General features: G+C 29.7%; 1 protein-coding gene across 2 annotated transcripts in view; it reads right to left on the bottom strand.

Annotated features, from left to right (window-relative positions):
- LOC121121912 (uncharacterized) overlaps positions 1-25,210 on the bottom strand; it is a 211,190-nt gene that overhangs the window by 20,253 nt on the left and 165,727 nt on the right. For both annotated transcript variants that reach the window (XM_040716904.2, XM_040716903.2), the window contains exon 4: positions 4,108-4,231. In XM_040716904.2, coding sequence (XP_040572838.1) covers positions 4,108-4,231 — 124 coding nt within the window. The remainder of the gene's footprint in view (positions 1-4,107; positions 4,232-25,210) is intronic.

Genomic DNA, 25,210 nt, shown 5'->3' with positions numbered 1-25,210 from the left:
CGTTTTTGGAGAAAAGAAGCAGGACACATTTATATGAATATTTATAGGCATTCATCAAGTTAATAAATTTGGTATAGACATCGTCGACAGATATAAAAACAGAACATATGATTTTCGTATCATCCGGGTATAAGAATGTATCTTCTCAAAAATTATTTACTAAGTCTTTAATGTACATGTTGAAGAGCATGGGTCCAAGTAAAGTATCTTGTTGAACAGGTGAAGTAACGTCACTAGGCTCATAAACAGTAGAATTTATCACTTCACTCTGTATCCTATTCGTAAACCAGGAACTAAGCCACTGTAACTGCCGACCCTTTATACAAAATGTTGGAGAATTCAAAAAGATGTTCCCATTGAGAAATTTTCTCGCAGGCCTTGCTGAAATCAAAATATATAAGGTTACAGTTACGATGACTGACGATAACATCCTGGAAAAAAATTAGATTCGAGACATCCGACATATTAGGACAGAATCTGTGTTGCCTACTAGAAATAAATTTATTACTCTCAAGGAATGATTGTAGCTTCCAGGTAACGATCCGCTCCATTATTTTACCGACTTGGCTTGTAAGGGATATGGGTATGTAATAAGAAAGATCAAGAGGATCTCCCTTCTTAAAGATGGGAACTACATTGGCTATACTCAAGTCATTTGATACATTTCTACTTTGAAAAGAAAGATTAAAAAGCATAGATAGAGGGAAGGCAACACTATTACCAACTCTTTTTCAGAAGAAGGAGTAATTCTTTCAGGTCCAGTAGAGAAAGTGCAATGGATATTTATAATCACACCACGAACTTCTTCAGGGGAAAATAAACATTCGAAGAGGGACGGGGCCCAAGGAATCATATCTAGAACCTGCATGTACTCAATTCAATTTGGGTTGGTAGACTGATGCAAAACATGTGTTAAACAAGAAGCTATGCCAACATAATCTAAGATGAGTAAACCCTCATTATTTCGTATCGAACCAATTCCATTGTTACCAGAACCTACTCTCTTCTGATATATGAGTAAAAAGGTTTCATATTAGAGTGAGAAAGTTTTGATAGTAGCGCCATTTCATTTTTAATTATTTTTTGTCGAATAAGTTGGACAACATTTTTATCATATTTTTGTAGAAAAGTAAATTCTCTCGACATGGAAACCGTCTGAAATGATCCCAAGAACGTCGTTTTAAAGAGACAAGTCTTTACTTTCCTTTTCCTTTTTATTTTGATAAAAATTATGCACCCGCCACAGGATATAGCTCCTAACAGGCTCAGAGCACGTATTTCTTATTAGTGTCCCAGCAGTCTCAACATTGTTTGGGTGGTGGGAAGAGGTAAAATATTTGAACCAGTTAATTGTGCAAAGTATTTTAATCGTTGAGAGACAGTCACCCTTGGTAAAATCGTTATTTCACTATCGCAGAGCTGCAATTTTTTTTATAAGCAATAGTTTTAGTGGTGGAAATTAGGATTGGATAATGATTCGATGGATTAATATCCTTTAACACATTAGTGTTAACAGTAGAATTGGAGGAGGAGAGCACCAGTTCCCGAATATTGCCCCTAGAGTGAGTGGCTTCACAGACTTTTTGTTTCAGAAAAATAACTCGAAAAATTTCTATATACGGCCTACTAGTAAAGGAGAATGGGATCCAAGATGCCCAATCAATTTTTAAAGATTGAAGTCCCTGCAGATGATTGTATCGGAATTGAAATGATCTTAAATAAGTAGAAGTTAATTGGTCTTCATTATGCTTGGTACTATGCTTGGTTGCTATAATCATCAAGCCATGTTTCTGTTATACATACAATAGCTTGGTTGAAGTCGTCAATAATACATCTTAAATGTTCTAATTTATTAAAAATACTTTATATGTTTATACAAAATATAGTTAATTTTTTGGGGGACAATGTGGAAAATTTCTTACCCTCTCTATAATTGAAGAAGGTAAGGAGACTCTTCGTTTTTTTTAAAGGAAATCTTCTTTGATGGTGTTGTTAAATTCTCTTTGAGCTTCTGTGAGGAGGGGGAAAATACGTATCTCATCATTTGCTTCAACAAAATATTTTTAATACTTTCATCATAAAAACTGGCAATGACTGGTGGATTAGTAACATTAGATTGATTATTTTTAATTCAGAACGCAAATTGAATATCATTTGTCTGAACTTGAAATTTGTCACACATAAGTTTTTTAATCTCGAAATCTTTAGAAAGACCATATATGAGGACTTTTTGTGTATTATAATCCCTCCCGTTCATTTCGTCCATAGACCAAATCTTGAAGAGAGATAAACAAGATTTATCTTCGAAGTCAGGGTAAAGGGAAGAGATAGATAAAGTGAAGTTTTACAATTATTGGAATCTTTGGGAGATTTCCACTAATTTCTCGTCAACGATGACACACACTAGAATATTGATATGCTTAGGTAAAAGTATGGATCTTGACAGTATATAAGATGAGAAGATCCAATCTATTTTGCAATGATGAACACCAAATAAGAATTAAATATTTATAACAGGAAGTTACGCACGTCTTAACACAACGAAAGAAAAATAACAATTTCTTTACTAATTAATTATTGCAACCTTTGAATAATAGGGAAATAACTTTATGACTTTAATAACTTTAGGAATCTCGACTCAATCAATCACAAATGGATGAATAAGTTGAATTGTAAAAGCATTGCAGTTCGAACTGTATATTTATAGTAATTTTCTGTTTCATGAGTTAATGGATTCGATGACATAGAAGTTCCTCTCTAGGATACCTATTATGTTTATCTTAAAATTATACTGAAATGGTACATAGTAGATACTAAGAAAAGTTGTAGTGCATTATTTAATTGATAAGATCTCCTCTGGCCTCATCCCTCAGTCCAGGGATCGACTCTGATTACCTCCCTCCCCCGCAACGGAATAATTCATATTATGAAGTCTTCCATTTACTTTCATTAACCCCCAAAGAGCTTAATATCCGAATATCTTGTAAACTTAATAGGTTCTGTATTTTAAAAGGTTTCGTATTGAGTGAGAGAAAATGTCACACGTTGTGCATTTTGGTGCTTCCAAAAATTACTTAATCATAGAATTTGTAATTTTACAAACCGACACATTTTAAATGATGAAATCTTATCAAATTGATATAAAAAGATGTTGACGTTTAAAGATATAATATACAAAGTTGTTTTTATTGAAAATTTACGTAAATAACTGAAGTAATCGCCATAGCACAATCAGTGGAAGCTTTTCTCAAGCAAGATAAATCACTGAGAAAGGTTATTAATCGACCAGATTTTCAATCAAAAAATACAGCTATTCTCACTTTCCAAATATAAGTGATGAAGTCAATAAGTGAAAATAAATGTTCAACAGAGGAAAAAGTGAGAAACAATATCTCTTGAATGGCGCAAAGGTTATTACGACACAAAATGAATTTGCAGAGTACCTAGCCATAATAAGTACTAAGAATCAAAACGGAATGTTGGGTAGAGTGCCTAAAAGCTTCATTAAGCAGGTGATACGTAATTTCTTCAATGAAGTAAGGTACAAATGTTACAAAGAAGGCTGAATTATGAATCATACACACATTATGCTGAAAGAACCAAAGAATGTCAAACTTGGAAGTGAGAAGATAAAACTTTTCGTACAAGTTTACACAGGTCACGGGCCATTTCTCACCTACGTTAGTAAATTAAAAAATATAAACGCCACATACAATGTCTATATCAAAGAATCACAGAATGCAGACCATCTGATAAATAAATGACCTGCATTCTTGCATGGAAGATATCAAGTAATACAGGAAGAAAATGAAGAAATTTGTGTTCTAAATTTTTTGAAATGTTTTAAAATTAAGATAATTTTGATAAAATTTCTAAGCCTATTTAGTAATCAGGATTTTCTATAGTAGCACCTTATAATATAAATATTCTTTTCGCATGTATGTCGACGGTAAATAGCAATAAATTTTAACTAACGATACGTAAATAATGTCAACACCAATCATAGCCGTGTTAACCTACCTTAACTTGATGAAATTATGCACGAAAATAAATTAAATATGATTTTTTTTGTATAAGCTTTATACATTATATGTGAAAAAATCTTACCTAAACTTATCCTTGGCTCTTGCTCTTTGATTGTAGTATCGAAGTAAGAAGATTGCACTCACAACAAATATTGGGAAAACTATTATTGATACGACAATTGGAATGATCACGGTTTCAGGTGCAACTGTAAATAAAATAAAAATTGTTTAAAATATTTTATTAATCAATATTGACACTCCATCATAAAAAGGATCAACAAAATTATTTTAATCTTCTATAAAATATTCAATTTGATCCTATTAGCACTTTTAATAAATATATCATGGTGTAATATATGTATTTTATTAATGTTGCAATAAATTACATTAAAGCTCACTAATATCAAGCTGAGTTAATGCCTCTATATAGATCATGGGATTTTAAATATACCTAATTCCTGTATAAATAGCGAGTCCATGTTTTAATAACATAACAAGAATATATCTGACACAATATAATCTCTGTTGGAATAAATAACAGTCTTGATTAAGCTCTTTAACTGCGCATTGCCACTTGAAACTGGAAATCGATCTAAAATCTTACATTCAAGGACAATTGAGTCGATCAATGAGTTTTTGGAAGTGTAATGATCTTTGATTATCTTTTAGTTCAGGTAGCTTTTGACAAAATAATCTATTGGTTTCAGGTCGGAGGAGCTCCTTAGATACCCAGTAGTAGCAATGCTCCTGAAACTCCATTTACACCCTCAGTCTCCAACGTGGTCTTCCTCAACTCTGCAACTCATCACCTGCTGTCAATTATCGTTATCTTTCATAAAAAAGTACTGCTAATATCTAGTTCTTTGTTCATTATGAATCTTCTCAAAAGCACACTTATATTCCGTCTTTGAAAATAGGCTCAAAATCTTTATTGTTAACTCAAATAGTTGTACTTTTGCTACTCATTGAAGCTTTTACATGAATATTTTAGGAAAATAAAAACATTCTGGACTTTAGTCATAATGTATACCAGAAAAATCTGTATATCGAAAGCACTAGTTTTTGTTGCTACACACTAAACATAGTTCATTAATATATTTTGGCCAATCATACGATTTGTATTTAAATTTGTGGAAAAACTTAAGTTACAATAGAGATTTAGGTATAGCTAAGAACTTTTATTTAATTTCAGAGACTTATATTCTACCCCAAATGGATTTTAGATAAAAATGTCAATTTTGGTCTTTACTCTGACGATTTTAATTTTAAATACTTTAAGTGCAACTTGCAACGCATCTAAATGGTTAATAAGGAAAATTTATTAATAAGAATCAATTCTGATCGAGACAAAAGAAGTAAAAATCTACGAATGACAAGAATGTGCCTTGTAAACTTTTATTTAAGTAATGTAAAAGAGTGTAATACATCTGCTATTTTAGTAGAAATATTTTATCTATGAAAGTTGTAACATCTATCAGAGTTCGTGCTATGAAACCAACATAAAATCTGAACTGATCCCGAAATGAATTTAGATATAAGTAAGAAAAGTTTCAGTTTTTTTGTGGTGTATGAATTTGAAGGGATCCTTCAGGTCAGTTATAAAACTGCAGTAATATAATGTCTGTTATATGATTTTTTTATTTTTGACGAAGAGAGAAAAGGAGTGGAAACAATGAACAAAATAAATATTTTTTTATTTTGTTTTATGTTCCTGAACGAATAGGAACTTCAAATTTTTTATTATTTGGGGCTTCAAACTAAAAAATGATTCAAGTATTTTCTATTTAGGATGATGTATCGAAAAAATTACCTTAATCCCTGCATATCAAACAATATCCAGCTTCTAATTGCAAAAGTACGTATAACTGTAACATTTAAAGAAAGTTTGAACAGTTTGAAAAATATTTAGATGTAGGTCTACGGCTCTAAAGTTTTGAAAATTTACATTTTTAAGGAAAAAATTGAGTATTTTCTATTTTTCAATAAAAATTAAAATATATTTCTTATTCCATTCAAGATCTCGACTGAACCCCCATATATTTATCCTAACGCTTTCTAAAGCATCACATCTCGTTATAAAATGTAAATGAGATTCTCGTTCATCTCCACACAACCTACATGAGTCATCTTCTGCCCAGCCCATCCTCTTTAAATGTTTCTTCAAGGGCACATGACCTATTACAAAATTTACAACCTTTTAAATTGATGTTCTTCTCTCTTTATATATTTTCCAACCCTCACAAAGAAGAGGAAAAAAGTACTTCGTTTGCCAACAATCTGTATCACCACGCCACTCGTTCAACGCGACACATTTTTTATTTCTTTTATTTCTGTTTTTACTGTGACCAGTGGGACTTCCAATTTTCAGTCATTTTACATCCCATTTTAGCTAGTGCATCTACATATTCATTGCCCGTATTATTATTATGACCCTTTATCCTGGAAATGTTTACAGAACCTTTCAATCTGCCAATCTCAGCCAATATATTTTCTTGCTGTCTATTAAAGATTCCTCTTTCTTTGACAGACAATCTATGGTAGGATTTCTCTATCAGTATGAAAAAAAACCGACAACCTGAATGTTTTTCCATCCCAACAAGAGCTGGCATTGCTTGAAAATTTCCTTCCAACTCCACCTGAAACACTGTGTTTTACCAATTTAAATTTCCATAGCCGTCGAGAATTGATTCGTCCCCACACGAAATACACCAGCTAAACCAAACCTTATCTTCAATTTTTGATCCATCAGTGAACACATTTACACATCGAGGATTTGCAGATGTCCCTTTCTCCATAGTCCCAAATGAAGAACAGTTTTAAGGTTTATAATCAATTTTTTCTAGGGGTGCATCAAATTCATGGAGTATTTCATATAAATCTTGTCGGAGAAGGTTTTGTCCTCCTTTTGTTTTTGACTGTGCAATCCATGGGATTAGAACATCTTCCATAATTTTCAATCTAGTTTTCATCGTATGCCTTTTAATACTAAGGTGTGAAGGTTCTATATTAAAAATAATCTCCATTGCTTTTGTTGGTGTTGATCGCATAGCTCTACACATCAAAAGACAGGCTAGTCTATAAACCCTTCGAAACTTAGTTTTTCTATGATCCGAGGTACCCATATTGCTTCCCCATAACATACCAATGATTCCATGCATGTTTCTAGAATCAATTTTGACGTAAATAGGCCGGAGGCCAAATTATTAATCAACGAAGTTTTTTACAGCAAACGAAACTTTTTTGGTTTTTTTTTAATGTTAAAATCAACATGAGCACCCCAACCCAGTCGTAGGTCAATTATAACACCAATACACTCCAACGATATAGTTGGGTGAGAAGTATGGATTATATAACTTGTCCCACTATGAGGGATTTCAATTATCATTTATTAATTGTTTATGTTATTAACTATATTTTCTGAATTCTGTGGAAAGTTTTTTTATCAGTTTGATTTTAAAGTTCCTTAAGGAAAAAATAATTTTTAATTATATCATTTATTCATATTTTATTCGAAACTCCAAATTTGATTTTATTCATTTTCCGATTGAGTACATATTTTTGTTTGTTTGTATTTGCATGTATGAATAAGTGAAGACTTATTTGAAGAAAAAAAAACCGACAATAAATATGTCTCACCCCGTCTTAAAATAATATAATTCTAGGAAATGTGAAAAACAAATCATGTTATTGAAAAAATAAAGAATATTCAATACAACTTAAGAGTTTATAAAATAATTTTTTAGTATCATAAGTATCAAGTTATTAATTTTCTACGTTTTCCCATAATTTAATAAGAATTTCATTAATTAATAGAATATGTAAACACTTTTATATAAATAAATAAAGAGAGGGCAAAATTTTCGTAGATTTTCTACATTATTGAATTAGCTAAATAAATAAAATATTCTTCCTAATTTAACTCTAAATATATTTATATAATTTTTTTACTATGTCAACATTTCATGCATGACTAATAAAAAAAATTTAAAAATGGTTTTGTTTATTCTAATATTTTTTCAAAGTTAAATAAGATTATAAATAGACTTTAGTATAAATTAGTATTTAAAAAAAATAAAATAAAACCAATTTGATAGAGAGTTGCTTGAATATTAAATTTTCATTTGTATTTGTGTAAAATTATTTCGAATAATATTAAAAACTGTGCTTTCATTCCAAATATAATACATAGTATCTCTCTATTTTGCTCTGGATACTTTTATTATTCTAATAAATTAGGTAGCCCTCTGTGAGTGGGATACCCTCTGTCCTTTTCATAATACGAAGATAATACTTCATTTAAATGTTGTATAATTTGCTAAACTATTTCATTTATTTTGCTCACGTAAATATCAATAAAAAAACTAAAATATCTTTTATGAAAATGAGACACAGAGAAAAATTAAGTCCTTTTCTAAAACAATAATAACAACATAAAGTTGATGCTTTTTATTATATCATTTGTTAGGCCTATAGTAAAGACATAAAATTTATATTCCTTACAAAAATTTATGTGATATATTTACCGTTTGATGCACATTTTGGTCCAATCAAATTTGTACCCATCAGTTTCGATAAGGTTGCTTGTATTGTATAAAATAATAGCTACAAAATTACATTTCTCAAAAAAAAAAAAAAAGTATTCAAGGAAAAAATTTAAAAAAAAACACTTTTAAGCAAATCAGTTAATTACATTTGCTATATCTTGTTGAAAAATTGCAAAATATGTATTGTATATAAATATATTTTAAACAAGGCATTATCAAGATAAAAAAAAAAAATATACCATCTGATATAATGTTACAGAAGGCTATTAAATAGTATTTGCAATAAAATGTAAATTCCAATGAATTAAACCCCTTCTTTTAAATATTGGGGTGATTCATGTTTAAGAGAAATATAAGGTTAGACCATCATTTAATCGGCCTTACTATAATTTTTAATTTGATGTATTGCACTAACTGTTGAGCAAGATAGATAGACTTTGACAAAATATGCAGCCAAACATATCCTACGACGTCACTATTGCTAGAATGTTCAATTTGATATAGCGTACCAACAGTTGGGTAAGACAGACAGGTTTTGACATCTCATGAAACCAGTCATATTCTTTGACATCACTATTAAAAAGTGTGGTGAAAGTCAAACATCAGTAACGCACGCCTTTTAGTCTAAACTTGTATTTCTATTAACCTTGGGTTGTATAATATCCCAGTTTACAAATGGAGAATGAACAACCCTGTGCTCTAATTTTAAATAATAAATTAAGCTTCATATATATAGACTATAGAACTATTCATCAAAAGAAATTTGACTTATGAATAATTTGGGACGTTTGGTGGAAAATTTATATATTTATATTGACATGTATATACAATTGCATATTATATTTCAATTTAAAAGTATTATAACAATAGGTTTTGTTAAAATGCTAAAAATATCATATATATAAATTAATTTGTATTATTTTGCAGATTTATATATATATTTTTATTTGTTAAACTAACTAACGATAGTTATATATATAAAAAACAGTAGCATGTGGTTCGAATACTTACCACTGCATTACTTTAAATAAGATATTTCTTTATCTTCACAACTGACCTCAGGTATTTTCCAATTACTAACTTCTCTATTTTAGGAATAGTGAACGGCCCATGATATTTTGAATTTGTGGCACCAAAACTGTAAGACTCAGTGAACATTTGAAACCCATTTATTTGAACTAAATGTAATTGTCATATAATTCATTCGTCAGTTATTAAGTAAACTAACAAATTATATGTTTTGTGCAATTGAATCACAATCAAGATTACAGGACTTTATAGTCCAAGGTGAAAAAAAGAAAATACAAGTGATAACCCCTGACAGATAACTTATTTTTTAATTTACCCAAACAGTTGCTTAAATAGTAACAGGATGGAAACTACAAAATACAATGTTGTGTAAATATAATTAACAATATTAAGTCCTTCCAGGAAAAATTGTTTTAGAACAATTGTCAGCTCTTCATGTACTGTACAGGTATTACTTGTAATAAAATACACTTTTTCTAAGATTTTTGTACATACACTGACATTCCTAATCTTTTTTCCAGCATGCTTTATCCTTAACTGCAGGGGAAGGAACTTCATGAAGAAGAGATAAATGAGGGAATGGAATATGGTAATGATAAATATCCAGTACTTGTTCCTATGATCATAAATTTTCAGGTTTAGATCACCTCTTTTTTTTAATGTAAGTTTACAGAACCTGTGACCAAGACCATGTTAGCTACTGAATGTTGGGAATATCATGCAGGTTCAATGGCAAGTCACGGCAGTGACAATTTTTCTGAAGTTTATCAACTTATGACTGCTTCGTTATCTGGAATATAATCTTTTAATATATCTTAATCTTTTAGACTAGTACATTCTAACCTAAGGATTCACTTTTGTCCAAAGAATGAACATAATTCCAACAACAAGAATGATTCATAATTGAAAATATGTTGTAAGCAATTAATTTTAGAAGATCTACGTTTTTGTTTTGTAATCCATGTAAATATAAGTAAACCCATAATCAGGATATTTCATAAAAATATGTTAGATTCAATTAGACTCAGAAGAAATTTGACTTAAAAATATAATATCTTTAATTTACATTTAAGGAATAATAATTTCTGTTGTGTTAGAAAGCTCAGAAAAAAAGTTGAAAAGTACAAAACATATTAAATTTACAATAAAGTACATATTATTTCAGTTGTTTAAGTAAACACCGAAGAAATTTAGTTAATAATGAAAAAATATATATAACTTATAAACTGAAATAATTATTTCACCTGTAGAAGTAGACAATGTTATTTTTTTTTAATTAGGTTGTATAAAAAAAAATAATTATGGTGTATCAGAATGTTTCCCACCTAGTAAAAAAAATAAATTGTAAATAATCTGGAATTAAATTTTTTCCTTAGCTCGTACATTTTTACAAAAGTTTGATGTCGTCGACATATAATAGTAATTTTTGCCAATTATTAATGTTCGTAAGTCAACTTAATATTTATTAATATTTTATTATAAATAAATGAAATAATAAAAAAGCTTTATTGTTTCTTTAAAAAGTGAAGAAGCGATATAAAGACTTTATATAAATTATAAATATGCCATGATTATCTATTTATATGTACATAATTTATCCTATTAAAAGACAAATAAAAAAAAATATTCTTCAATCTTTATGTCAATTTTAAAAACGAATAATTTTTCTATAAAAACTCTAGAATGTATTTTTTTATATAATAAATTGCAACTACTTATGTAAATATTTTGTTAATATCTTGTACATATTTGAATACAAAAATATATTCTAATCTTATTTAAGCTGTTACTTTAAAACATCAATGAATAAATGACATCTACAAGTATAGATAACTATGATGACTGACAATTTTGGATTCAATCCCGAATTAATAGAATTAGAAAAACTAACTCGTGCTTTTTTTGTGAAAGGTAATTTATAGATCATACATATGCACCTATATAAAGCTTCATTATCTTACATATTTTTCTAAGAATCTACTTATAAATCCACCGGATATTTAAATACCTTAAAGAACTACAAAACAAAATTTTACCATATTTTACCAAAAAATATACATAAATATGTGAAAACATACTTTTTGACTAAATATACCCTTTACAGCCTTTACTCCTTCAATAACACTGGAGAATGCTCTGCAGCCCTTTCCCACCTTGGGGGTGTTCAATTTGTACTATTCCTTCCTTAAATCACGTTTTAGACTCAAAACAATGCTGTGGGAAACTTAACAGATCTCCCTTTTAAGCTTTCCCTGAAAAAATTAGTCCAAAGGATTACTCTTAGTCGAGTTGGGGAGAGGAGAGGTCATCAGGACACAAATAGCTGGAATAGTTCCTTCATGAATTATATTGTGGACTTGACTATATGGGTGGGAGGTGAATTCTAATAAAATATCCATTGGTTATCCCCAGCAACTTCCTTATTCCAGGATATCACAATATACGCTGGCAGTCATTCAAAAATTAAGGGAGTATCGTGACATTCTTGTAGATACTTACCATACCCAGTACAATTTTTTTGTTAATTAATAATTTATTGCTGTTTACCATAGTATATACATACATACATTATAAAATAGTACAAATATGTATATATTACAAAACTATTCATAAATACAAAGAATACGACCACCAAAGGGTCGTAGGATTTCTACAACAGTAGAAATTGATCTTAAGTTGTTTAGAAATTATCAAAAATTTGTTTTATTTTTCTACATTTAATAAAATTAAAAAGCCGAAAATTTTCATCATCATGGCTGGGGTTCTCTCGTATGAGAGATATTGACAACTGTTATTAAGGTGGTACCTCTCTTTGTGGTGTCTTCCATGTAAATATTGTAGATTGCAATTGTATTTATTTACAGTTGCTCGGATGCGCCAAAAATTGTCCATGTCCTTTGGATGCCTTCAGAAGTAAGTTTTTATTTTGACAATGTCAGTACCGTTACTTTTTCAGGAATCTTTATTCTGGGAATAGCTCGGTTCAAAACTTTTCTTTGTCAACAAATCTGTCATTTTTAGTATTTTTTTATCCGTCCACAGTGTATCGTAGTATGGTTAAGACAGGATTATTTTTAAGCCAAAACATGAGCCTTTTTGAATTTTCGAACCTTTTGACCTACTGAGCTGCTATTAACAGGTGTTTGTGTTCAAGCCGATACAATTTAAACCCCAATTCCCTGTTATTGGTGAAAAATATTATCTAGAATTTTTATTATGAGTAATTGCAAGTATGTGAATGTGTGTAATACTATGCCAAATTTCAAGACAATTAAATGTAATTTAGAAGTTTTTTAGTTTGGTTAAAACTTATTTTTTTATATACTTTGGAATTTTTATAATATTAAGTATCAAAAAAAAGAAATCCATTATTTGTCGAATAAATGGATTTACTTATATGTATCTCACGTTGTATAAGTGCGATCAGTTTAAACTAAGATGTGGTTAGAAAGATAAGATTTCTGACTTAAAAAACTTAACAGACAGTTTTACAATTGTTTGATTGAGTACTGTTTTAGTGTGGGTCAAAGATTGACGCCAGAAAAAAAAAAATCACATCATATTTTACAGATTTCTTTGATAAAGGCGAAATCATTCAAAATAATATATTTATTTTCCTATAAGTATTATTTTTACATGTTTACCAAGTATGGTAAGAAATTTGACTAGTACATTTAAACTAATATTATTATGATTTTTTCTTTTTTGTAAAAAAATAATAAGCCCACAAATTAAATTTAATTTTCTGTAAAATATTGATTGTTTTCATCTATATGTATTTATCAATAACTAAATAACTTGTGTTATATATTTTTCTGCTACACTAATTATAATTAATAATCACCAATAAAAATTTATAAACTTTTCTTCAAAAAATATGTAGAATAATCTTTTTTTTTACATAGAGTTAATTAGAGAGTGAATCATCCTCACAACAGCAATCAATTATATGAAACAATATACACTTAAATATGTTACAAATATAACTAATATGAGCCTGCTTGTTCCATGGACGAATAGGGGGGGGCGCATTTGGACACAAAATACTGGGGGTATTGTCTGTCAAATGATTTAAGAAATCAAATAAATAATATAATTTATAATTTACGTTAATTTATTTAAATCGAATGTAAAAGTATATTATTTATTCCACAAGAATAATTAAATCACCCAAAACCCCAAATATATTTATCAGTAAAACCCAAGATAAAAATTTTGTGTGGTGGACTCTTGGGTTTGATAAAAAAAAATGTATGTTTTTCATAATTATTCCTGAAAGGGTATTATGTACTGCGACACTCCCACAGATACTAACTAACTGGCTAATACAATCTCCCTTTATGTGACTTTCTGAAAAATTATTGAACAGATTGAATTGTAATAAGTGTTCATCCAAGACGAATTAACTGGCTAATTCAATCTTCCCTTTCTTTTTCTTTTTAATAATAGATAGAACTAGAAGAAACCCAAAACTGTTGCTTGGCAGTAAAAACAGAAGAGCAAGATAGATAAGTTTATTTCTTTATATATAAGATTTACTGGTGAAAAGTTATAATGGAGTCTTTATTAAGACAATTCATGGTTCTTATAAATGAAAAGTTTTATAAATACATTAAAAAGTATTTAAAAGTTAAAGATTACATGACGTACGTTAATATAAATAATACATATTTGCTTTGTCTTGTTATGACAGTACACTATAGGCACCCACTAACTTTAAAAATATTTTTCAAACCCTTATAAATATTTGAAGAAGGTCGAAGTTTATTATTATAAAATATTATATTGATTACTACTGTTTGCATGTACCATCTACAAAACTTGTTTTTGTTTGAATAATTAAAATAAGGCCACTAACTCCGAAAGTCAGTGGTTCTTTCATTTTTTTTTTTATAACATTCAACTTTGGAAAATATCGGGATCGTAAAATAGCATATTTTTGTATATATCAGTCAAATTGTTTGTCTGGAATACGCTACATATTTGATAAATCCCTTTTGCATTAACAGTAGACTGGTATTCCATATTTTCATTGTAGTATTTTTCAAGAAATTTAAGATACTTTTGAATTATTAGAAAGAATAATAGTAGATCTCTAAAATTTATAACAAACCTTATATCATCGATATTTATGGTCGTGCTACATAAATATTCAAACTAAGTCATTCTTTGGAATTCGATAAAATAACATTAGACCAGTCATATGTTTTTCATATATAGGGACAGTTCAAATTTTTTATCTTGCATTGTATAGATGTAAACAGTTTACACAAGGAGGAGTTAGAAAGATATGGTTATGTGCTAAAAAAAAACCTTTTGAGACAGTTTTTATGATTGTTAATTTAATATTTTTTGAAGGCAGGTCAAAGATGGACATCAGAAAAGGGAAAATACGTCATAATTTATAAGCTTTTTATAATGATACTGTAGCAGCCAAATATGAGTAACTTTGGTTTTGTCATTTTATTGGGGTAATTTTGATGTCAAAAATGCACCACGCTCTGGAAGCAAACTGTCTAAAATAATGAAAAATGTCAAGTCTAAGAGTTATGTAAGCACTGTTTTGATTGACCAGAAGCTCCTAAAAAAAATTAATGGATTTCTGAGAAATACAACTTATCAAATTTGATTCAATTTTTTTTTCTCGTGATATGAATTAAATGCATATATTAAAATCCCAAAAGTATTAAGATTATCAAAAAACCCAATACGCGGGTTGATTAGGGATCAGGGTAGGCTAACGAGTACAACCTTGCTTTTATGGCTTAACTTCGTTTACAATAATTACATACTTCGAAGTAGATTATTGTTTCAAAATACATTGAAATCTATTTTAACTTAACCGTGTAGCTGGTTGACACATGAAGCAAGCTAAAAATATTTCTCTAAAAAAATGAGTGAATATTACACTTTTAAATGGTTTCTATTAATAAACTTATCTTGTTAACCCCTTTAGTGTCACCACATATCGGAATTGAAGTAGCCAAACCTGATCATCCCAGCCAAAGTATAAATTTTTTTTGTGGTTTTTTGTTTTTTTGAACGAAATAAGGATGACACTAGTATTTTCCGACGAAGTATCGTCAATTTATGTAAAAAATCAGTCTGATAAAGTATTATTAGGCGCTGCTATTTGGCAAATAAAGGTCGACCAATTAACAGTCATAATAAAACAATGAAAAGTTGATGGATTATATTTAAATGGTCATATCAGAGACAATGTAAGTCTCTTAAGTCTTACATAGATTTTAAACAATAGCTAAAGTTCTAGATTATCTTTTATTGATTATTTTTATTTTATTTGAATACAAAGCTTATAATTAACTCAAATATATCTATAAAATGTTGAGCAGCTTATTGTGTTAATATAAAAAAATTAGATTTTCTCGATTTCTTGATTTTTATTGAAGATTGTTTTTATTTTGAAATACCAAGTATTTTCTTTGAGGTTCAATTTATATACGTTTTATGAAGATATTTTTTTTTTTGGTATTTGTCGTGGATATTTGGTTGATCTTTACTTCGAATGCTTTTGTCCTTACTGCATAAAGGTGAAAGCACGAGAATCTACTATAATTGTGGGACTGATCCCACCTATTATTGTATAATTAGTCTTGTTAACAACCATATGAAAGATTCAGAAATTTTACACTCATAGTAGCAAAAATTAATTATCACAACAAAATAATGATAAATTGATGGACTTTATTTGAAAAGTCATATCGACACTAATATAAGTCCTTCAAATATTGTAAAGGTTCTAAACTATAGTTATAACTGTAAAATACTTTAACTCATCCTATATTAAACAAAAATCATCTTCAAACCTATTGGAGAAAAAAAATATTAAATGACAACCTAAAATTCTAAATTTCTTTTTTTAAACATCAATTTAATCTAGTATTATTTATTCACTTCACAGATCTAAATCGAATAAAAAAGTATCAAATTAAGTATGTAAGTAAATGTTTCCTGATTACAAAAATATTACAATTATTTCTGTATTTTTATGTTTTTTTTTTAATTGGAGAAAATGTAAAAAAATTCATTCGAACTTTGGAAACCTATTAAAAAGAATCAATTCTTATCACCATGGTATAATTCAAAGTTTGTAGTAAAGTGAAACATTAAAAAAGGGCCAAAAAAAAATAGTTCAAAAATTATTAATGCATTATTGCTTGATTTCTTTATAAAGCCGTTAAGGTTTATTAATAGCTACAAAAAATGTTGATCTCTGTTTGTGAAAAAATCCCCAAATTTTGGATAATTTATTTTATTTGTGGAGGTTATACAAAGTAAATTTTCAAAACACCCATTTGCATAATAATTATATTATTAATTAATTAAGACTTATTTTACATTATTTAATTATCTTCGATAATATATGTAGAGCCAAATCGGAGAATGACTGTTTTCACTTCAAGTGATATTTAAAAAAAGGATGAAAATAAATACTTATCAAAGAATATCAAATTATATTATGTATATTCGCGTGAATAGAAACATTGATAGATGTTCTTGACACTGATTAATCTGCGGGAAATGAGACAAAAAATGTTTAATTTATTACAATCATATCAATGAAGAATCATCATTAAGCCTTATCTTGCTTTCTAAATATTATCAGATCATTTTTTATTCATTAATAATACATATAAAATTTATAATAATAATTATTTATAACTACGTATTCAACACATTTATATATTTAGGGTTGATTTTCGCTGGTGGTACAAATTTTATAATTTTTAATCTGGAATGATATTGATGCAAAATCACAGAATAGGACAGTAAGACATCTTATATCTGAACAGAGCAAGCTAAGATGGTTGGAAAGAACAAAGAAGATTATAAGTTCAGGTGAAGTTTTGCTCTTCTCATATTAATTTTTTTTCTAACCGTTGATGCCACAGTGAATAAGCAAAAGAGCCACTACATAACAACCAAACACTGTCTCAGTTTCAGTGAGACATGTATTCATAATGAAAAATCCAACCTAAACCATAGTCTTAGGCGTTCGGGGACAACTTTGTTTTCAATCAAAACGGAACTCTGCGTCATCGCGCCGCTAAGACCCAGGCCTTCCTGAGAGAAAATTTTACAGACTTTTGGACCTGAACATGTGGCTGCCCTCCACTCTAGACGTAGACCTTTGGACTACTTTATCTAGGTGCGTCTATAGAAGAGAGGGTGTTTACTACTCCTCACAGGAGTGTTCAGTATCTAGAGGATTACATTAAGAAGGAGTGGGCCAAGCTCGAGTGTGACTACATAGTCAAGGTCTGCAAAGGATTTAGACTTATATTAAGATCATTATTAGAATTGAGGGATCTGATAGTGAATAAAAATTGTACCAAGAATGATTTTCAACTGATTTTGTTAAATAAATGTCCTCACAAAGCCTCTCGTTTAGATTTTACTCTTGAAAAATTCACTTGAGTACACATATGTAGATAAAAAAACTAAGAAACGCGCGTGTTTTGTATATTTTTGTTTGCCTTTTTGTGTGTTGTATAAATTAAAATCTGAGTTCGTTAGCTCAAAGTTTATTTTGGCCTCTTTGTACTTGTAAAAAGTGTTGTAAATGCTAGATGTAGCTTCTTCCTACGTTTTTATTATTTTATTTTTTGACAACAGTTTACTCGAGGTCAGTTTTTGATAGTCGAAAGTTGTATCATGAGATCCCGAGGATAATGCAAGTCATTGTTTTTTACTGTTCTTCTCCTCTTTGAGAGGATGTATATATTTTATTTCATATACACATAATATATAACAGTTTTTTGTTTTGTTTTTGTATAAAGAAATAATCAGAACTTTCAAAAAAAATGTATTCCAAACCCCCGACGATAATATCAGAAAATCATCAAGGATTGATGGAAGAGGTTACTCAAATATCCTCAAAGAAAATAAGAGCATTGATAAAGATGAAGCAGTTCGTATAAAACCGGATAATAATTATAAATGGGAAACTTTTGTCCTCACAATGAAAAATGCAGAAGGTTTGTGCTCTAGATAAAAAAATGTTAAACACATTGATATTTACGATATGTCAATGTCAAAAATGATTTAATTTTGGGCACATTAAACATTACTGCATGGAAAAAAAAAAAAATTAAAACATTTGAATATGAAATGGTTCTCAAAAAGTCTATGCAACAACGTCTTCCACCAAAAGTACAAATTGAAGAGAATATGGAGGCCGAATTGATAGAAGACAAAAATGAAGATAGTTCTTCAAAAATACATAAACACACTCTATCTAAAAAACAATTCGAAAAGGTTAGTGGGACACGAACTGTGGCAGAAATAGATGAAGTCTTCCAGATTAAACAATGAACCGAGAAATGAAAAAATGGTTGAAGAAAAAAATGAAGATAATTCTTTTACTATTCATAGACATACTCTATCCGAAAAACAAATAGAAGAGGTTAGTGAGACCCAAACTGTGAAACAAAAAGATTATGTTAAGTCTTTTGGACTAAACAGTTATCCAGGAAATGACAATGTAGGAAAGGTGCATAACAAGTACTCGGAAAAGGGAAACGAATATTTTCGTTTAGAAAGAAAAAGGACAAATGATGGAGAACGTAAAAAGCCTAAAAAAGAATCGAAACTTCATTTGGACGTCCATACAATTCTGAACCGTCGTACTCGTGCTTCCCCTGTGGGAAAGAGAAGTAAACTGGATACAGATATTTCTCCTATAAAAGAGAAGAAACAGTCAAAGAGCTCTGAGTATAGTACATCTTCATTGATAATCGAACGCTCCAGTCTTTTTTTTAATTTAATGTTCGTAAAATGAAGCTTTTACTTATAAAAAAAATTGGCAAAATTCTAGCTTTGTGTTTTTTAACCTTTTTTTTTAAATTAGATAATTCACAAGTCAAACAAAGCTTCATTTCTAAATGTATCAATATGAATAACGATATGGGGCCTTTAGATTATCTTAATCAAAAACAGACTAGAATCACTTATTTTTATTTGGAACCATTATCCAATGATTTGAAATTAAAGAAAAAAATACTTTCTTGAAACACCAGGGGCGGAAATGATAAAAAATCGAGGCATGCTTTAATGAACCATCTTCTCTCTATGCATTCAGAGATTATGTGTCTTCAGGACATAAAATCAAAAGTTTCATCCTCTTGCAATCCAAATTGTCCTCTCTGCCGTCCAAAAAAGTGTCATGCCTTTTTTACTGGATATAACGACAGTAGAGGTTTTCTGACACTAGTAACTAAAAAAGTTAATGATGTTATTTTTGTAAAGGGTTACTCCGGCAAGAGTGACTTCAATAAAACATGCATGCACATCAATGAAGTGACGTTTTGCATAATTAATGAATATGGACCAAATGAGCTGCCGACTCTTTTCTTCCAATCTGTTATCAATATTCAAGGGAAAGACCCGTTTCCCTTTTATATTTATTGGAAACTTGAAAATTGACCTTGATGGGTTGACAAATCAACATCCAAATTCAATAGTCATGGGGTAACTTTGTGTGAGGTTTAATTTTGTGGACATCTTAAAAAAACACTCTCCGGAAGAGAAAGTATCCTGGAAAAGAAACAAAAACTCTTCTCGGATTGACCTAGCGTTGATGTCCTACAGCCTAAATAAAACTGTAGACAGAGCAATATATATACCTGAGCCAGCATCTGATAATAAACTAATAGAGATTAGTTACTATTGTCATTTGAAACAGCGTTCATTTATTTTATAAAAATGGATTCTTGGAGAAAAAAAAATAAAAGTAAATATTTAAAAAATCTTATTCAATGTTATAAGTCAAAACTCAAGGCAAAGTAAGCAATACATGTTCTATCTCGAGCCATTTAAACATCCACTTCAGAATTTTTTTGGGAATTAAAAAGAGAAAAATAGATATATCAGAACGAAGTAGAAAAATTATTGAATTCTAGTTCTCTATTTACTCGAAACTTTACGCCAGATACTGTTAATTCATTAAGAAATGCAGAAATAGCCAAAAAGTAGAGGAATGACAATGTTATGGATGAGAGTGATTCTTAAAGAAAACTTTGCATAGATAAAAAAAGTACTCAGCTCCTGGGATAAAAAAGACTATTACTAATGGTAAAGTAATTACAAAACCCAAAAAATATTTTAGTGTATTTTCATTCGGGGTTTCAATCAGGTGTCCAAACTGAAAGGATTTTTTACCCAAAATGCATGGGCATATGGCCTGAATCATAACATGTATTCAGTGGAAAATATTAAGAAAATCATGGCTCACATGATGTTTCTGGAAAGCTTTTTACCATGTGCCCGGATGAAATTACGCCTTTTCTGTATAGGATGCGGTGTACGATGGAAAAGACGGGTAGAATGCCTGAATCATTCACAAAAGGAAGAATAACATTGATTCCTAAAAAAGGAGATGGGACGGACCTCAATCAGTGGAGGTCTATTACCGTACCGAATGCCTCTCACAGAATTATATTGGCTGTTTTGGCTGAGCAAATGGTGCTCATATTAAGTAAAAATATGGGAATGGCTGCGATACTCTTCTTGAAAAAAAGGAAAATTTCCAATGTGTCAAGAAACATCCAACTAGCTATCGAATCAGTCAGTACTAGAAAAAAATATAGAGCTATTATCGGAGTTGACTTTAGTTAGGTACTCGATTAGATAAACCATTTTCATATTTTTAAAGCTATTAAGAGACTTATACCCAAAAAAGGTTTTTAATCCTGTGAGGGCACTTTTTTATAATGTTTCATCTACTATTTCGTTAAATGGAGTAGAAAGTGAACCAATTTATCTGAAAAAAAGGTGTAGACAAGGCTGCCCAATCCCGCATCTTTTATTCATTTGCATCCATAGAAGAATTTATAATACATATTTAAAAAAAGTACGGTGGGTTTGGTGTTTATTTTAATGACAACCCGCATTTGATCGATGTTTATGCAGATGATGTGACTTTAACCATAGAAGCTAATTCAGAGTCACAGCTTCTTAAAAGAATCACCATCCTGCGGGACATCTTCAAAAAGTATAAGAAAAGATATGTTCTAAGACTCCACAGGAAAAAGAACTCCATTCGTCCTCTAGGTGCTTGGACGCCAAGTGAAGATCAAAAAGTAAGAAGTTGTAGAGTCAAAAATTAAATTGAGATCTTGGGCATAATTCGGGAGTGTCAAGGCGCTCATATTTTGAATTGGCATTTTATAAATTGTACTATTTACCGAAACCTTGGAAGGTGGAGGAATTTTAATCTTCAGAGAAGAATTGATATATATCACACACAAGTTGTTCCCCTAGTTATATACAAAGCCACTTTTTGCGTCAATTTTCTAGGGGGGGGATGATGAAAGAGGAACAAGAGTGGCTTAAAAAGCGATTTCCCCAATGCTATTTAACCACCCTAAAAAAGGCCTTAATAACTCATTGGAAGTGGAATTGGACTACTAATGAATATAATTCTGAAATTATTATTCAAAATTTGTATTGATATGTCCAAAAAACCGGATGTTGAATGGAGGAGGCAGGCTTATTACTGACCTCTTCAACAAGAACATTCCTGATCACTCCCCTGTATCGGCTGCAGCTCAACTCATTATTTGGTCAGCTGTTCCTTTATTCAATGGGGATTCTATTCTGGATATAATCCGAGGCAACGTGAGAAGCCTGTCTTCTTGAGGAATCTTAACACTCCAAAGAAATTAAAGGAAGAAGGTCTGGAAAAAAAATACAAACCCCTTTTGCAATGGTGGTTTTTACTTCCCTTTAAAAAGAGCGACAAAATAATTAAATATTCCTAGACCCTGGGATCTTAAAATGACTTTTATTAAACCAACAAACGAAGCTGAATCTATTTGTGATTACTATTTCAATATGTTAGGACTTTGAGAAAATTCGAGAAAAATAATTTTATTTCTCCTTATGTATATTTCGGATGAAAGGAAATGTATTGTACGATTTCAGATTTCTGCCAATGGTATCAAATTGTTCACATACTGCAAAGATTCATCGCCTTCAACATCAAGGGTCTGGAAAATGGAGCATTGAGTTTAATCAAAGCTTCTATACTCTTCAAATTATCTCAACGGAAGAAGCAGTCTCCGCTTTATCAAACTTTAAGGCATTAATTGCAGAAAAGCTTACATCCTATGAGCCAATATACCCTTACGAACATAGAGCAATTTTAGGGCATCTGCTGCTAGATATACAAACCTTCCTACAAAATCCCCGCTGCTGATGACACATCCTAGATCCCGGCAGCAAAAGAAGTAAAATTCTATCTATTGGTATCACTCCAACATAAGAAGTTACTAAAGTCAATCCTCAGAAGTTTTAGAATTTCTGACCGGACTCTTGATTGCTAAAATCTATATTTATATATTAACAATTATCGATGTGCTTCATTAGTGATGTTTTTTTATACTTATTAATGTCCTTCATTTTTTTCTTTTTAATTTGAAATCAATGACACTTAACTTCCCCCACTAAAATACACTACTTGCTTGAAATAGGCTATTTTATGTTTTATTTTTCAACTGGCCTCTTTGATTTAAAATTTTGAAAGTTCTTATATGAAGCAATCACTTTAAACTTTAATGTTTATGTTTGTATATTTATTTAAGTAATTGCTTTGTAAATATAATAGGAACGGAAAATAAAATAAACCTGTAAGTCAAGCTTCCATATATTTGTTGTATTTTTAATAATCCGTTAGTGATCATCTTGTTTATATCGCTGTTGGTGAAATGGGAAAAAAGAACCCCGAAATATGAAATGTCTCTATTTTCATGATTAACATTATAACGTCATTTAAATTTTGTAATATTTTAAATGACTTTATACCCATTTTTCCGCCACAAATATCAATAAAAATGCTTACAGTATTTGTATGAATATAAAACATCGATAAAATATAAATCTTTCTAAAAAAATAACTGATTTTGGGGTTTGAATAAGGAATATTTTTTTATTCTTATAGTAAAAATATTGAAAGTTTATTTTTCATAACCATTTCTATGAAATCCATTTTTTAGCTATCACACTATTACCTATCAGTTTTAGTGAGTTTGTGTGGATCATATAAAGTAATATCTTGTATGTTTCAGTTCTCACAATTTAAAAAAAACAACAACAACCAAAAAATTAGAAGCAAATAAAAGAACGAAGTTTAAGCAAAACAGTTTACTGAGTTCACAAAACTTCAAGAAGAGTCGCTACTATATGAATTTATTAAATATAAGAGTGGGGAAAAGAAGGAAAAGTCGAGTTTACCCTAGGTGAAAAGCATTTCCTTATTAAACGATTATATGGAGCCACAAAGGAATGGAATCAATCAAGAAAGCTATTGCAAGTCTTATGAAAGATGTCTTTCACTCTAGAAAACATTTTACCAACGCCCATAAAAATATTTTTTTTTGTCTTCAAAATAATATTTGTACATGTTCCATGCCTGTATTATCCAATACATGATGTATATTGGATGACAATAAATAAATAAATTATATACAAGTCATTATCAAGATAAATAAAGCATTTCTATAAATCAGATTGAATAATTCCGAAGCATACTCAATTGTATTGGCAATAAAATGTAGATTCAAAGGAATATACAGCATTTTGATCAATCCCAGGCTATACTCGTGAATACTTGTTTACGAACAGACGGTTAAATATAGTACACATATCAATATTAGCCAAAAACATCATTCAAAGATATACACGTTTTAAGAACATATTTTCATTAAATGCCAACGTCTGTGTGTTTGTATGTGCGTTTCCTGGGAATCATAACCAAAACAATAAACGGATTTTACTGAATTTTTTTAAGTAGCTTTTTAAGGTTCCAGTAAGGGTTCTGGTGACATTTTTTTTGGCTTTCAAGGGCATGGCGACATTTAAATACTTCTAAAAACGAATTTTAACATATGAATATTTCATATGAAACAAAAAATAAGGACTCTACAATTGAAAGAATTATTCTTTCTGTAAGATGGTATGTATCTTTGCACATTTAAAAAAAAATAGATTCTAATATTTAGAGAGACAAAAAAAATATAAAATAAGGATTTCGACAATAACATGAAAGATGAGTGAACGATAGTTCAACATGATGTTATTTTTCTATATGCCTTATGATTTCTTTCTTTTTAAAACCAGAAAAGTTGAGAAATAATTTTAGATTGCTTGTTAAGGGCAACGCTTTGCAAACAAACTAAATCTCCTTATAAAAAAAGGGTGCAAAGATATAAACCAACACCAATATTCAACGAGACTCATTCTTAAAATTTTTAAGGATTTATTATTGGTTTATATTATGCAGAAGTAGTATTAATTAATTTTAATATCTTAATGTCCCGGAAACGCCGGCAAAATATACAATAGTTACTTTTAAATTAACAATACGCTCAAAAGATTAAAAAAAACTAAGCTCATCTGTAATATAGAAATACATTAAAAATAAAAAAAGCATCAAGAAAATCTTATCTAAAATGTGGTAAAAAAATACTTTAGCTAATACCTGAGGCCTATGAAGATTAGGTTTGTAATTGTATTAAAAATTCATAATTGTGTCTGTTCCCCATATTACAAACATTAATTAAATAGACACTTCTTTTCACAGTATCACAATTG

Source organism: Lepeophtheirus salmonis, chromosome 7 (assembly GCF_016086655.4).
Source record: "Lepeophtheirus salmonis chromosome 7, UVic_Lsal_1.4, whole genome shotgun sequence".
Taxonomy (NCBI): Eukaryota; Metazoa; Arthropoda; class Copepoda; order Siphonostomatoida; family Caligidae; genus Lepeophtheirus; species Lepeophtheirus salmonis.
Note: the sequence above shows the minus strand (reverse complement) of the source record. Positions and strands in the feature narration are given on the sequence as shown.